The sequence below is a fragment of the Mauremys mutica genome, chromosome 1 (assembly GCF_020497125.1).
Source record: "Mauremys mutica isolate MM-2020 ecotype Southern chromosome 1, ASM2049712v1, whole genome shotgun sequence".
In the NCBI taxonomy this organism is placed as follows: Eukaryota; Metazoa; Chordata; order Testudines; family Geoemydidae; genus Mauremys; species Mauremys mutica.
This window is the reverse complement of record NC_059072.1, coordinates 164,945,095-164,959,817: the sequence shown is the minus strand read 5'-3', so window position 1 is coordinate 164,959,817 and position 14,723 is coordinate 164,945,095. Positions and strand designations below refer to the sequence as shown.

The 14,723-nt window shown below is 41.8% G+C and overlaps 1 protein-coding gene across 4 annotated transcripts in view; it reads right to left on the bottom strand.

Moving 5' to 3' along the window:
* DCBLD2 (discoidin, CUB and LCCL domain containing 2) overlaps positions 1-14,723 on the bottom strand; it is a 62,491-nt gene that overhangs the window by 4,095 nt on the left and 43,673 nt on the right. For all 4 annotated transcript variants that reach the window (XM_045001727.1, XM_045001728.1, XM_045001731.1 and 1 more), the window contains 4 exons: positions 3,293-3,440; positions 2,714-2,848; positions 1,341-1,434; positions 680-729 (listed from right to left, as the gene is read on the bottom strand). In XM_045001727.1, coding sequence (XP_044857662.1) covers positions 680-729; positions 1,341-1,434; positions 2,714-2,848; positions 3,293-3,440 — 427 coding nt within the window. The remainder of the gene's footprint in view (positions 1-679; positions 730-1,340; positions 1,435-2,713; positions 2,849-3,292; positions 3,441-14,723) is intronic.

The window sequence follows — 14,723 nt, the reverse complement described above, 5'->3', positions numbered from 1 at the left end:
TGTTGAACAACAGTGAGCATTCTTGTGAATAAGAAGCCCCATGTATTAGCACCTCTAGGCTATAGATTTTAACTCCACCCTCCACCTTTCCCCCGCCCCTCAAAACAAGGTGGGTGTTTGTGTGTCACAGGAGTGTGTGTTAAACTGCGGATTTTCACAAGGTGAAAAATCACGAGAAGCTAATCAGATATAGTATTATAGGCATGGAAGGTTGAGAAAATCTCACTTAAAAGAGCAATGGTGAAATAGAAAAGAAAGTTGACAAGCACACTAAAGTGCTTTCAATACTAAAAAATCCTACAAAAGTTCATCAATATTCAGAACTCACAGGATATCTGATTACTATATATGCAAAATTATTGCTCAAAATGAGATTTCTTGTTTGTTTAAATGGAAAGATTCCAACCTTTCCTGTATAGAATTTCAAGAGAGTATTCTAAGATTCTGAGTGGAGATCTAATAGCATACTTCCGGGAAAAAAAGAGTCTTCCTATTTTTGAAGCCAACGTACAGAAAGAAAAGTTACAAGTCTGAATGGAAAAGGAATTCAGTACCGCTGTGTTACTACAACAAGCTGGTAGAGATGAAGTTACAGATATTGTTTAAAACACATGCTTTAAAACACTGATGCTCATTAAGGCTGGCACTGAGTGCAGAGATTTTGCCACCATTTTGTTACCTGCGCGATCCCAGTAAGGTAAGTCATATGTTCCTTCAGCTTTTTTCTTTCTGGAGAAAAAAATAAAAAGTTGGACACATTTAACTACCTTATTCAAATGCAAAAACACATGAATACTGATTTAGCAAACATTTTCCTTCAGAAGAAAAATCCTGACAAGTTATAGCACTGAAATGTTTACAGACTAGTAATGATTTCTATTATAAATCCTGATAGCTGGTGATAGTTGGAGGATATGAAGCTGCAGCTTACCAATTTCAGCCTCCTGCAAGCTCCTCCTAACCTGGACAACATGAAAGGAGACTGCTGGGTCATGTACTAGGGTGGAGCCCTCTGAGTTGACGGGAATGAATGCCTTGACTATGCCCTTGGCTGTAGCTGGTGCTCAAGTTTCAAAATATAATTCCCAACCAACTAGCGACTCCCAAAATTTCAGGAAAAGAACTCAATAGAATAGAGCAAACCATAATGCTAGCCAATAAAATATGGTATCTTCAGAATGCAGAACATTTCCTCTTCATACATGAATAAACTTCTGAACAAATAAATCCATTCTGGAAATGGTTTAACTACAGTTTCCATACTTACATATGCCGTGTATTTCATATCTACATGCTAAATTAAAATACTTTACATGAGCGCTGATCATCCATTCATTTACCGGTTTCTCCAGTGCCATGCACACACTAAGATCAGAATGAGAGTAGTGAAGACCATCACCAATACTGGAACTAGGACTGCTGCCAGTGCCACATCTGAAATCCATTAAACAAAAGCGGTGTCGGACAGAATAACTTTTTGCACATCCATTTTTAGTTCATAAGTTCTTTAGAGAAGACACCACAATTTTCTAGGTTTGTACAGTGCCTAGCACAATGGGGTCCTGGCCTCTAGGCGCTACCTTAAATGTAAATGTTAAATAATAATAGATTTAACACCCAATTTTTCCACATATCTGTACAATCAGTAGTTTTTCCAAGCTAGTGTATCAGAGTCAGAACATTTCTTATTATTTGTGTATATAAAAACAGTTCAAATTACAATTTGCCTGAATATCAACCTAAAGAAATGAGAACAGCACAGGAACACGCACTTCTGAACTTACAATACTTAAAATTGACTTGAAGGTGTTAATGACATTTAAACAGTGTTCATATACCATTTGGCAGCAGCCTACTCTTTGGACTACTGTCCCAACCACCCTTCATCACTGCCTGCACAGGTTGCCTGTGTGTTGTGTGAAGTAGTACTTGCTTTTGGTTTAAACCTGATGCGTATTAATTTCATTGGATGACCGCTAGTTCTTGTGTTATGTGAAGGATTAAATACTTCCCTATTCATTTTCTCCATACCATTCATGATTTTATAGACCTCTATCGTATCCTCCTAGGTCATCTCTTTTCTAAGCTGAACTGTCCCAGTCTTTTTAAGTATCAGAGGGGTAGCCGTGTTAGTCTGTATCCACAAAAACTGCGAGGAGTCCGGTGGCACCTTAAAGACTAACAGATTTATTTGGGCATAAGCCAACTTCAGATCCGGTCTTTTTAATCTTTCACAAAGAAGCTGTTCCGAAGGATTTGCGTATCTGAGGCCAGACTGTAGCTATAAATTGTTAACCATCATATGGGTCTCTCCTATAGTAATATAAATATTTAAAAGGAAAAAGTTCGAGTGATAGGATTCGTTACAGCAGGTACAAGTTCAGACCACCATAAAGGGCAGAGAGTTAATCCAAAATAATTTACATTTAGATAAACTATGTTGGCGTAAGAGAGACAAGGTAGGAGAGGTAATATCTTTTATTGGACCAACTTCTGTTGAGACAAGCTTGCGAGCTACACAGAGGAAGAGCTCTGTGATGCTTGAAAGCTTGTCTCTCACCAAAAGAAGTTGGCTCCCAAAAAAGGTAACACTTCACACACCTTGTCTCTAATATTCTGGGCCCAACAACACTGCAAATAACAGTGAAAGATATGTTAGCATAAGACCTATTACTTCAGTTCTCAAGCACTATCACCACTTAAGCGTTGATACCTTTGGTTACAGTTGGAGTCACAGTGGTGTTTTTGATCTCAGGAGTGGAGGTTGTTTTATCAGTCTGCAGGGAGAAGTCGTTGTTACTTTGTGGTGGTGGCGGCGGCGGCGGCATGGTAAGTTTTGGAGCCCGACCTGTAGAAACATATTTAGGAAAAACGTTTACCCAATCCTGGTGCTGGTTTAAGTTTAACAAGCTCCCTACAGAGGAAAGGGAAATGTGGCCAGTTTACCAAAGAACTCGTTCATTTTGTTCAGTCAGAAAAGGACATGAGCCCATGAAAAGAAAAAGCCAATTGCTAGTATCATTGATACAAGGAGCTTACCCGTGGAGCACCTCAAGCAGGTGTTTTCCAAGTCACATAAGTCCCAGAATATTTTGAGTGTCAATTAAACTAGAAAATATTAGTCCAGTGGACGTTACAGGAAGATGAGATTTTTCTGATCCCAAAAATATTATTTTAGAGAAAAGCTTTGTCATGATTTCTTATGGAAAACAAGGCCAAAAGTTAAATTAAGTGATAGCTACAAACATATTCCAGTGTTTTACAGTGACTGAGGCATTTTTAATGGTCTTACCTATACTAAACTGACATCCTAGCAGTTCCACTTTCATTGCAATTTTCTGATGCCATTTTAACGGGTTAACCCTAACAAAACGTGCAATAATAGGTGGAATGAAGTTATTGCGAACTTCCTGGTAATACTCAGTGTTTCCTTGAAATATCTAAAAAAAAAAAAAAAAATTCAAACTGAATTATTAGCTCCTACAATGTATGCTATACCAATTCATTGCTAACTATGCCCTATAACTTCAATTAACCAAATAAGCAGTGTAATTAGGACTGATTACCTGTTTCCCAGAACAGTGCTGCTGACACAAGCTTCTCAAAGAGAAAGGGTGACTAATTGTAGTGAAGTATGAACCAAAACCTCAACATCTTACCTCCAAATCAGACAAGTAGAAATAAGGGTATGTCCAGTCTACCCACCGTATCGGCGGGTAGCGATCGATTTATTGTGGATCAATATTTCGCGTCTCATCTAGCTGCGATATATCGATCCCCGAACGCGCTCCCCGTTGACTCCGGAACTCCACCAGAGCAAGCGGCAGTAGCGGAGTCTATGGGGGAGCCGCGGACGTTGATCCTGCGCCATGAGGATGGTAGGTACCTACTTCGACTTCAGCTACTATATTCCCGTAGCTGAAGTTGCGTATCTTACATCAACACCCACCCCCACTGTAGACCAGGCCTAAAACTTTAGTGTCCATCATCTACCTCCTTTCCAGTACCTTTGTCTCAGAATAAAATCTGCCAGCTATCATGACATTACTCCATTGTCATCTTACATATAATGCCTATGGCAAAAGCCTAATCTTACTGATAGATAATTATGCATCTTATATCCATCAGTCTTGTACTTATATGGCAGGCAGATGCATCAACAGAATGCCAAAAAACTGTTGATGCCTTTATATTTTAGGTTGTCATGCGTATGGATAAAACCTCTATTAAATGGAAGTCAAAACCCGCTCAAGTATGTAATCAACATTACACTCTAGTGCTTGTATGGTTGCAGCCTACAGACGTTGTAAATCTTGATATGGAAACAAAAGGGACTCTGGAATTTTGAAAAACTCACCAAAAGACCTTTAGCAACAATTCCTTATATTTGTTCAAGGTAAAAATTGTGGATTTTTTCTGTCATGGAACTTTTCGGGCCACGAATTATTTTCACATAGCAAATCAAACAAATGCCAGCCATTACATACACCTCTACCCCGATATAACACGAATTTGGATATAACGTGGTAAAGCAGACCTCGGGGGAGGGGGGGCGGGGAGCTGCGCACTCCGGCGGATCAAAGCAAGTTCAATATAACGCAGTTTCACCTATAACGCGGTAAGATTTTTTGGCTCCCGAGGACAGCCTTAGGTCGAGGTGTAGTTACTATCTGCCCACCATCACTTAGCCTGACACACACTAATGACTTAGAAAGACTACTTTGAATGTGTGATGGAAAAAGAGAAACCAAATTCAGTGTCTCTGAAGGTACTGAACATGATCAGACAACTTTGACCGGAAACTCAGGGACATAGGTTGGTTGGTCCAAACTACAAGGGGGGGATGAGATCCCAATAGAAAGTTACTTCCCTCCTTCCTTTGCAGTGTAAGCAGAAGGAGGCCTTGAAAAATACTAGGAACTAGACCCTCCTTGGTGGGGGGAGAAGGGAGAATCAAATACCTGGGAGCCAAGGTCTATTTGAGCCTGCACTTCCCTGTTGGTATATTAATGGGATACTTTCCTCATATATGGCAATTTCAACTGAAGCAGTCTATCATAAGCAACCCTGAGAGAGCAAGCTTGATGATTAGGGTTGACAACACAGCTACTGAGTAATCCTGGGAATGGAGGCAACTTCCTCATATTGTCCAGAAGTATCTAAAACAAAGACATGGAAACAATACTTTCCATAAGCCCGCTAGGGTCCCTACAGACACACTTTGTCCTATTCTTTTTAGAGGATCTACTGACCCAGCTTGTTACGATCATTTAGATCAAGGGTAGAGTTTCAAACTTGATCTGCTATTCGATTGGCAGCCAGCAGAGTTATCTGGACACAAACATACTGTGTTCTTATCAACCCAGGTTAGCCAGAAGGTGCACCCTGCACCAGCTGTGCTTTCTTTAGTGCCCGAATGAAGAGTGAATTACAACAATCTGCTCTAAGTTTATCAGTGTGGCCAAGTCTGCATCTGGCAGGATAGGATGTATTCTGATCAGCTGACAGTGGAAGAAAGTTTTTCTAGATGCTCTTTCTAGGATCAGTCCAGGACAACTACGCGGAGCGTTATTTTGATGGAGTAGGGCAAGTGTCCCCTATAGCTCTTCAAAGTGTATTCTATCCACAAGCATAATCTCTGTCTTTCCCAGAAGCCAAGCTCATCAAGGTTCTGAGATAGCTAGAGGATGACATGGTTTGCATTTGAATCAAGGGAAATGTATCTATGTATTATTTGCATTTTCTTTCTGCCAGCATTAGAGACAGGTGTTAGATAAGGCCAAGTTGAGAACCTCAATGCACAAGGGCCTTGGTTACTGCAGCGTTTGTCTGTCACAACCTTCTAGATGCAGCCCCAAGCTCATGACTGGTATTTTTCATAATCCTCTATTAATCCAAAGGGTGGGAAGGAAAAGATAATGCTAGATCATCACATGGACTTTTAGCTCCATCTACAGGAAAAAGGCAGCAAAGACAGCTAATTTCCTATTGAAAGTCAAAACACCTGCCCTTTTACCACCAATACATCAAGAAAGAAAACAAAAATTCCTACTGGTTCCTCCATTCTTACTTTAATTAAGATTAGTTATACAGTATCACAAGTTTATCTACTGTAAATTGGATACGATTAACATAAGATCTCTAGTTCAGGAACTTGTATGTCACTGAATATTTATGTAAAAGAATGGAGTGCAGTTTGCAGTGGATTAAAAAGTGCTTGAATAGAAGTCATTGCCAGCCTCCCACTGCAAGAGCACTTACCCCAAACTTCCTCATTCGCGCATTGCTCGGGTATGCATATGCTGATACAATCTTTGCTTTTATACAAAAATCTAATTCCAGAGAAAAAATTATGGTACAGTCATCTTATAATGCACAATAGAGTCTTGAACACATATTCTGGTCAACTGCAAGTTTTGCACTTCTTTACACAGGACAGAATAGAGTCTAGGTAAAGCCAAATCCCCTATTAATTATAGCATTGTATTCTCTGCTAGACTATGGATCAATGCAAGCTCTTTGAGATAGGGACAGTCTTTTTGTTGTGTACCTAATAGGATGAGGTCCTGGTCTGTGGAGGGAACTCCTCTGCCAGTGGTTCTCAAATGAGTTTTTACTGTGGCCAAATGTGTGGCCAAAGCATACTCCCAGTGGCCACAGTTTTGAATGTTAAAATATTATACTAGTGATAAACTAGTCATGTGGTTATCTGAAAGTGTCATGTAAATAAACAATACATCTTTTCAGTGTAAAAACTAATATGTACTATTAACAATACCACAAAAGTTACATTGACAGTAATATAGTTAATAAAAGCTATTACTAACAATTTTTTAAAAAGTTTTAAACAAAATATCTCATTTTTTTGTAGCCAAATAGTTGTAAATATGAACTTTTTTTAATTTCAAAAGGTTCTTGAAAGGGAACTGATCATGACTCCTCTCTTCTGGCACAAGTCAGAGTACAGCCTCCGGGTTTTTGTCAGTACGCTTGTTTCTCTATTTGCTCTTCACAAAGTGAAGTGCCCTGAAAGCACACTTATGTATAACAGTTGTTGGAAACATGGTTCGCATCACTACAGCCACATGCACAGGTTCTTTGAAGTGATCTGAATGCTTTGCACATCAAAACTTCTCAGCTGTGTCTCACAGGGATCACAGAGAGGGCGCTTCAGTTGTTCATTCACAGAGGCAGCAGCCCTACTACACTACAATGAAATGCTGCTGGGCCCACCATGGGCTTTGGCAGCTGCTGCAGGGAGTAGAGTAGGTGGTCGCAGCAGGGAGTTTGGGAAAAGGGCGCCAAGACCCTAAATGTTGTGCTGGCCATATCTGAGAATCACTGTCCTAGGCACTACAGGAATACAGATAGTACATGAACAATGATGTAGTGAACAACAGTGAGAGACGGGGAGGGATAGCTCAGTGGTTTGAGCATTGGCCTGCTAAACCCAGGGTTGTGAGTTCAATCCTTGAGGCGGTCACTTAAGGATCTGGGGCAAAAATTGGTCCTGCTAGTGAAGGCAGGGGGCTGGACTCGATGACCTTTCAAGGTCCCTTCCAGTTCTAGGAGATTGGTATATCTCCAATTATTACCTAGACCAGTGCAGGTTTCTTTTTTAAATGCACACTGTGATGTATGCGATGGTGGAGTTATGCCTGCACACTGGGATAGCACCTAGATGATATTATAGGGATAGGCAATATCAGAAATGTCTAAGATGCTTCCACGGCAGAAAAGTAATGTGTTAAAAAACATTCAAAGAATTCCTCCTACTTCAGTAGATTCAGACCAATATCAGTGATTGTTATAGCACCATAAAGGAAGTGCAGCTACAAACACTGTGTAGAACACTTCTAGTTTTGGGTCCAAACAAGCAAGAATCTGAGCTGAAATTCTAATTTCATAATTAACTTCATATATAAGATTATAGATATCACATACCTCCATAACTAACACTATGTTAAAACTAGGACAGTTGATTAATGGCAGTTACCGTATATACTCGATCATAAACCAGTTCGTTTATAAGCCGACTCCCCTCCCCTCCTCCAAGATGGATAAGTAAAAATGGAAAATTTTTATAACCCGTTCATAAGCCAACCCTATAATTCAGGGGTCAACAAACTTTGGCTCCCGGGCCATCAGGATAAGCCATTGGTGGGCTGAGATGGTTTGTTTACCTCGAGCATCTGCAGGCACGGAGGTAAAGCTAAGTAAACAAAGTGTCCCGGCGCATCAGCCGCTTACCCTGACAGGCCGGGACAGCAACTGGTGGGGAAATTTTTTGGGGGGGGAGGGAGGGGGAAGAGAAGCTGGGAGTCAGGGGAGTAACCCCAGTGACCCCACCCCCCACAATCCCACCCCTAGCTGGGGACCCCCACACTCTCCCCAGATAAAGTGGGAAGGGATGGGATGGGGAGGGCCAGGGGAGGATGTCTCTGGCCTGGCTGGAGCTGCTCCAGCTGGCTGGGCCGGGCAGCGCTGCCATAGCCTGCTCTGGGGGACAGGGCCGAGTGGCACGGCTGCAGCCTGCCAGCCCCGGAGCTGCAGCTGCTTCGGAGGCTGGGGGAGAGCAGCGTGGCCAGAAGTGGAGAGACTCTGGCCCCGCCTCTTCCCTTCTGGCTCTGCTGGCTGTGCTGCCTCTCCGTGCTCCCTCTGTTCGGGGGAGGTGCTGTGTCCCACCTCTCCCTCTCTATACCCGTTCATAAGCCGACCCCCTTCTCTGGTGGTTCCCTTTTTTACTAAAAAAAAATTTGGCTTATGAACGAGTATATACGGTAACTCATGTGATTAACTCAAGAAAATTAATCATGATTAATTGCAGTTTTAATCTCACTATTAAACAATAGAATATCAATTGAAATTTATTAAATATTTTTGGATGATCAATATACTGATTTCAATTACAGCACAGTGCTCACTTTATATTATTTTAATTACAAATATTTGCACTGTAAAAATGATAAACAATATAAATAGTATTTTTCAGTTCACCTCATACAATACCGTAATGCAATCTCTTTATTGTGAAAGTGCAACTTATAAATGTAGATTTTTTTTTATGTAACTGCATTCAAAAACAAAATAATGTAAAACTTTAGAGCCTACAAGGCCACTCAGTCCTACTTCTTGTTCAGCCAATCTCTCAGACAAACAAGTTTGTTTACATTTATGGGAGATAATGCTGCCAACTTCTTTTTTACAATGTCATCTGAAAGTGAGAACAGGCGTTTGCATGGCACTTTTGTAGCTGGCATTGCAAGGCATTTACGTGCCAGATATGCTAAACATCTGCATGCCCCTTCATGATTTGGCCACCATTCCAGAAGACCTACTTTCATAATGATGACGCTCGTTAAAAAAATGTGTTAATTAAATTTGTGACTGCACTCCTTGAGGGAGAATAGTATGTCTCCTGCTCTGTTTTACCCGCATTCTGCCATATACTGCATGTTATAGCAGTCTTGGAACACTTTCACAGCAGATTTGACAAAATGCAAAGAAGGTATCAATGTAAAATTTTTAAAGATGGCTACAGCACTTCACCCAAGGTTCAAGAATCGGAAGTGCCTTCCAAAATCTGAGAAGGATGAGGTGTGGAGCATGCTTTCAGAAGTCTTAAAAGAGCAACATTCCAATGCAGAAACTACAGAACTCGAACCACCAAAAAAGAAAATCAACCTTCTGCTGGTGTGTAAGCGAGTGGACTCACCCCTGCGGTGCCTCCTGCTGGTCTCTGTTGGGAATTAGCTCTCCAACCATCAGAGCGCCCTCTGCAGGCCTGTGATCCACCTTACCACTGGCCCCGTGTCCCTCCCAGGACCCCGGTGCCCCTTTCTCTGGGGTGCTGCCCCTTTGGCAGTAACCCCCAATCTCAGGGTTTCCTCTCCCAGGGGAACCCCCACCCCCTATCCCCACCTTGCCTCAGTCTTGGCTACTGCCAGTCATTATTTAGCCCCCATTCACTGGGCCAGACTGCAGTGTATCAGCCACTCATCACAGGCAAAGGGGTTTGGACCTGCTGCCTCTGCCTACTCGTGGGCTGCCCCTTTGCAACCCCAGTACCCAGTTGGCCTTACCCATGGCCTGCAGCCTGGGGGGGTTTTGCAGGCCAGAGGTCCCCCAGCTCCTCTTGCCTTCCCCCAGCCCTGCTCCACCTTAGGTACCCAGGTATGTTCCCTAGCAGCCAGGCCCTTCTCCCTCTAAAGGCAGAGAGAGAGAGAGAGAGAGAGTGTATTTGCTCCTGGCTTTCCTGGCCTTTATAGGGCCAGCTGGGTCTGTTTGGGGCATGGCCACAGCTGAGGCTGGTTTCCCCCAATCAGCCCAGCTTTTCCCCTGCCACAGCCCTCTCAAAGGGCTGTTTTAAGCCCTTCCAGGCAGGAGCGGGTGACCACCCCTCTACATGGTGGCATCTAACTCAGATGATGAAAATTAACATGCACCGATCCGTTCTCCTCTGGATCGTTATTGAGCAGAACCCGTCATCAGCATGGACGCATGTCCTCTGGAATGGTGGCTGAAGCATGAAGGGCAGCGGCGGTTCCAGGCACCAGCGCTCCAAGCGTGTGCCTGGGGCGGCAAGCCGCGGGGGGCGCCCAGCCGCGGGGGGCGCCCTGCTGGTTCCTGCAAGGGTGGCAGTCAGGCAGCCTTCGGCGGCTTGCCTGCAAGAGGTCCGCCGTTCCCGCGGCAATTCAGCAGCAGATACACCAAATCCGCGGGACCAGGGCCCTCCCGCAGGCAAGCCACTGAAGGCTGCCTGACTGCCATGATTGGGGCGGCAAAAAAGCTAGAGCCGCCCCTGATGAAGGGACATATGAATCTTTACCGCATCTGGCACGTAAATAAATGCGAGACAGGCTACAACAGTGCTATGCGAACCCGTTCTCATTTTCAGCTGACACTGTAAATAAGAAGCGGGCAGTATTATCTCCCGTAAATGTAAACACATTTGTTTGTCTTAACGATTAGATGAACAAGAAGTAGGACTGACTGGACTTGTAGGCTCTATGCTCCCTACAATTATTGTTATTTATTATTTGTATTATCATAGCATCTAGTCCAGCCACGGCAAGGACCCCATTGTGTTAGGTGCTGTACAAAAAACAAAAAATACACTATGTCTGCCTCCACTCTTGTTTTAGAACTACATCCGTGCAATTATGATGTGTGTGTTATGCTTTTAGTTTAGCAGTACATACTTGGGGATTAAAGTATATTTTCTCAAATTTGAAAATACTGACCAACTTTCTTTCTAATTTGTACTTCTCCTTTCTGAAGGGACAGAAAGTAGTTTCATTCACTAAAATAAACAACATTAGTACATGGATAGCATACTGTAACAGAGTTGTGTGTGTGTGTGTGTGTGTGTGTGTGTGTGTGTGTGTGTGTTAAGACAAAGTTAAAGACGTTCTCAGTATACCACACACCAGGCTCCAGAGTTTTATCAAAACAGTCTTCAGAATGATAAGTGCATGAACTAGACACTGAAGCCTGCAAATATATTATGGGCCTCATTTGCTCAGAGAGTATGTTGGTAAAGGGAATCTATTCTGTTTATTTTAAAATCATTGAACAGTAGGGTATTTAACTTCTGACAGTGTACTCTGTGCTGTACAATTCAGAGGAAGTCCCCATCCCAAAATGCTTATAATCTAAACAGACAGATCACAAGAACAGACAGAGACATCGAAGATGGCTTTAATTTAGGACTATTTTCTTTTTTAATAGTGTGCTGACAGTTCTTACTGACATAGGGTAGCATTTATGGGCCCCACAGAAGGAGAGCTCTTTCAGGAGAGAGACATATGAGTGGGCTGATGCCTAATGCACAAAGATCTGTTCTCCTAACTGCTCACTTGTATTCTTGTTTGTGCTATATGCCAGTTACTATTGCTAGGATAATGTGATAGCAGCAATAGAAAATAATGCTTTCTTCTATTTTCTAGACTGTTTAATATCATAATGCTAATCAATAAACACTACTGAATGGAGCAAGATTGGTCTGCAACTGGCTAAACAGTTATTTGCTCTTGGATTAAGAGACCCAATTGCAAAAGGTGGTTTGTTTGTTTTTTAAAATATGCCAAACAGTGACCAAAATTTCCTAATGTGTATAAGGGTTCTGTGAACCCAATTTAACATCTTATTAGGCACAGATTTTCAGGCATGTGCGCAGCATTTTCTGAAAATTAATCTCCTTTAAGCTCTCTCAAACTGGGCACCCAAGAATGGAAGCAACTAAAATCATTAGTTGCTTTTGATAATGTTAGCCAGCGTCTTCACTAAGATCAACAATGAACAGTATTGCTGCTCATTCACTGCTTCTTTCTATTTAGGTCAAATTTATGGTACCAAGCACTGAAGTAGTCTCTCAATCAGATTTGTCTTAAACTCGGTTTGTTTGTTTTTTAACATGAAAACACATGTAAGGGAAGCAAAGGGGTTTTTTTAGATAAAAATAAATTTCCATCTTCTTTTTGTATTCCTATCTGCCCCTGCTGTTTTCCTCTCCCCTTCAGAAAGCAAATGAGCCACAACAGGTTAGCTTTTATCTTTCACTTCTCATTAATCACCACTTCAAATGCTTCCTTCTGATTTTTTCAAAATAAAAGGTTAGAAGCAGTAGCAGAAACATAATCGTAAAAAGCTCTGGTTGCATCACCATTTTCTTCTCACAATTTTCCTTATAACTTGCAAGAGTTACAAAACTACTAGCAAGAGTTGCAACAGTGCTCAACTCTTGACTTTTTAAACTTATTTTTAACAATGTAAATTGGAATAAAACCTCCAGATGTGTGTACTATGCATATATTTAAGAATCAAAGGGAGAACATCCGCATAGAAGGGGTACTGAAAATCACAGCTGTATAGAAGGTGATCTAGGAGCAGAGGGGAGTATACTACAGTATAACTATAGATTCCTTTTTAATTCCAATTATTTAAATATACTTTTTCCATCACAACTGGCAGGTTTTGGTTAAGTACATTTCTACAAATGTTTTTAAAAATATTTCTTCTTTTATTTAAGACTTTATTTTATTAACTACAACGGATTTTCAAGCTACACATTGTATTCCACTTCAGGAATTTGCAGGTGGTCACTATACTGGAGACAAAAACACACAGTTCAAATACACTGTAGAAAAGGCTTATATCTAAATATAAAAATAGAAAACCTTTCTATTCTCAGGCAGGAGAATGATCCAATTAAACATCTTTGACATGAAGTCTAATTATCAGGCTAAAGAGCGAAGATTTTACCTTAAAGGCCAGAAGAGGGCAGTCAAAGCTAGAATTAAAATCAATGGCTAATTATGTTTCTTAGACTGCCCAAAGCTAACTCACAGTTCCTAGTCAGTTTTTCTGTGTAGCTTCAGCAGGCAGGACCAGTCCTGTCAGTCACCAGGGAGTGTCTTACTCCCCTCTCCAGAAGACTTCCCAGTGTGACTGTTTCCAAGGCTCAGAGGTATCCTAAGAATTCTGACACACAAAATAAAAGTAACGAAGACACCTTTTCCTATGTTTCAACTGTCAACAGAAGACTTCCCATCACAATATGGGTTAGAATTGCAAGATGAAAGGTAACAAGAAAGGCCATCACATTAGCAATTGCAATTTTGTCCCGTTTCTCAACCAGGTGTCCCACTTTGAATCCATTCCTGGTTTACCTCCAGGCTAATGATAAGAGCTGCTCTTTGGAACAATTTGCGATAGCGTGAAGGTGAACATGGGAGAGAAGGAATAAGAATCTTTGAAGTGGGTGCACATTCACGCTCTTCAAATCCAGGATAACTCTGATCCCTTGTGACTGCAAAGGATGAAGAAGAATGTGGAATTGGTCCGTGAGTATCCTCTCCAGTTTTGTACTGGTTCAATGACCGGCAAGTGGGACAGCAACCTCCCAAATCATCTGGATATACTTTATCAGACATTGAAAAGAAGAAAAGGGAGTTGGAGGGAGGAGGCAAGAATCAGCTTCAAGGGACTTGAATTCTATTACAGAAACTTTACCAACTACTTCTGTCACCCATTGATCCAAGGAGGTGGCAGGCTACTGGCTGACACTGGAGAAGCATGACTCCACAGGGTTCCCCCCTCGGATGGGTACAGGAGAGAATGGAAGCAAAGTATTTTTGTTGTTCAGGGTGGATATCTGGAGAAAATACTTCTGGGAGTTTTAATGCAGGATCTGTTCCAACACCCTTTCCATCAAGTTACTGTCTCATCAGCAGAAGTTAGATGAGGAAAAACCTCAAAAGGACTGTTTGTTCCTAACTGGAGGTTTGTAAATCTTTCTTCTGGTATCTTGCCAATGGCAGGATTTTCTCATCCTATGACTTCTAGGACTGCTTTGTCTAAGCATTCAAAGCACTCAAAAATAAAGTGCTCAGTAAAGAAACCATCAAGTCTTCGGATGTCTGCCTTCCATTGTACAGTCCCCAAATGCCTTATTATTGTGCTCCTGGGTAGCCACAAAGCAAATGGAAGAAGGCACAAATCTGATACTAAAGCTGCTCCTAGAGAGCCATTTTATGTAGTAGTTGATTTCAGGTCCTTAGGCCCAGCCAGGTATTTTCTGAGGGGAACCCCATACAGGCCAAAATGGCACAAGCAAAACATGTAGCAGCGGTAGAAGAGAAGACGCTTAAGTCCTGCAGATGTAGCCACAGCACCAGGAGGACTCTTGCCTGTGATCACTGAGCAATTTAGGTAGAACATTG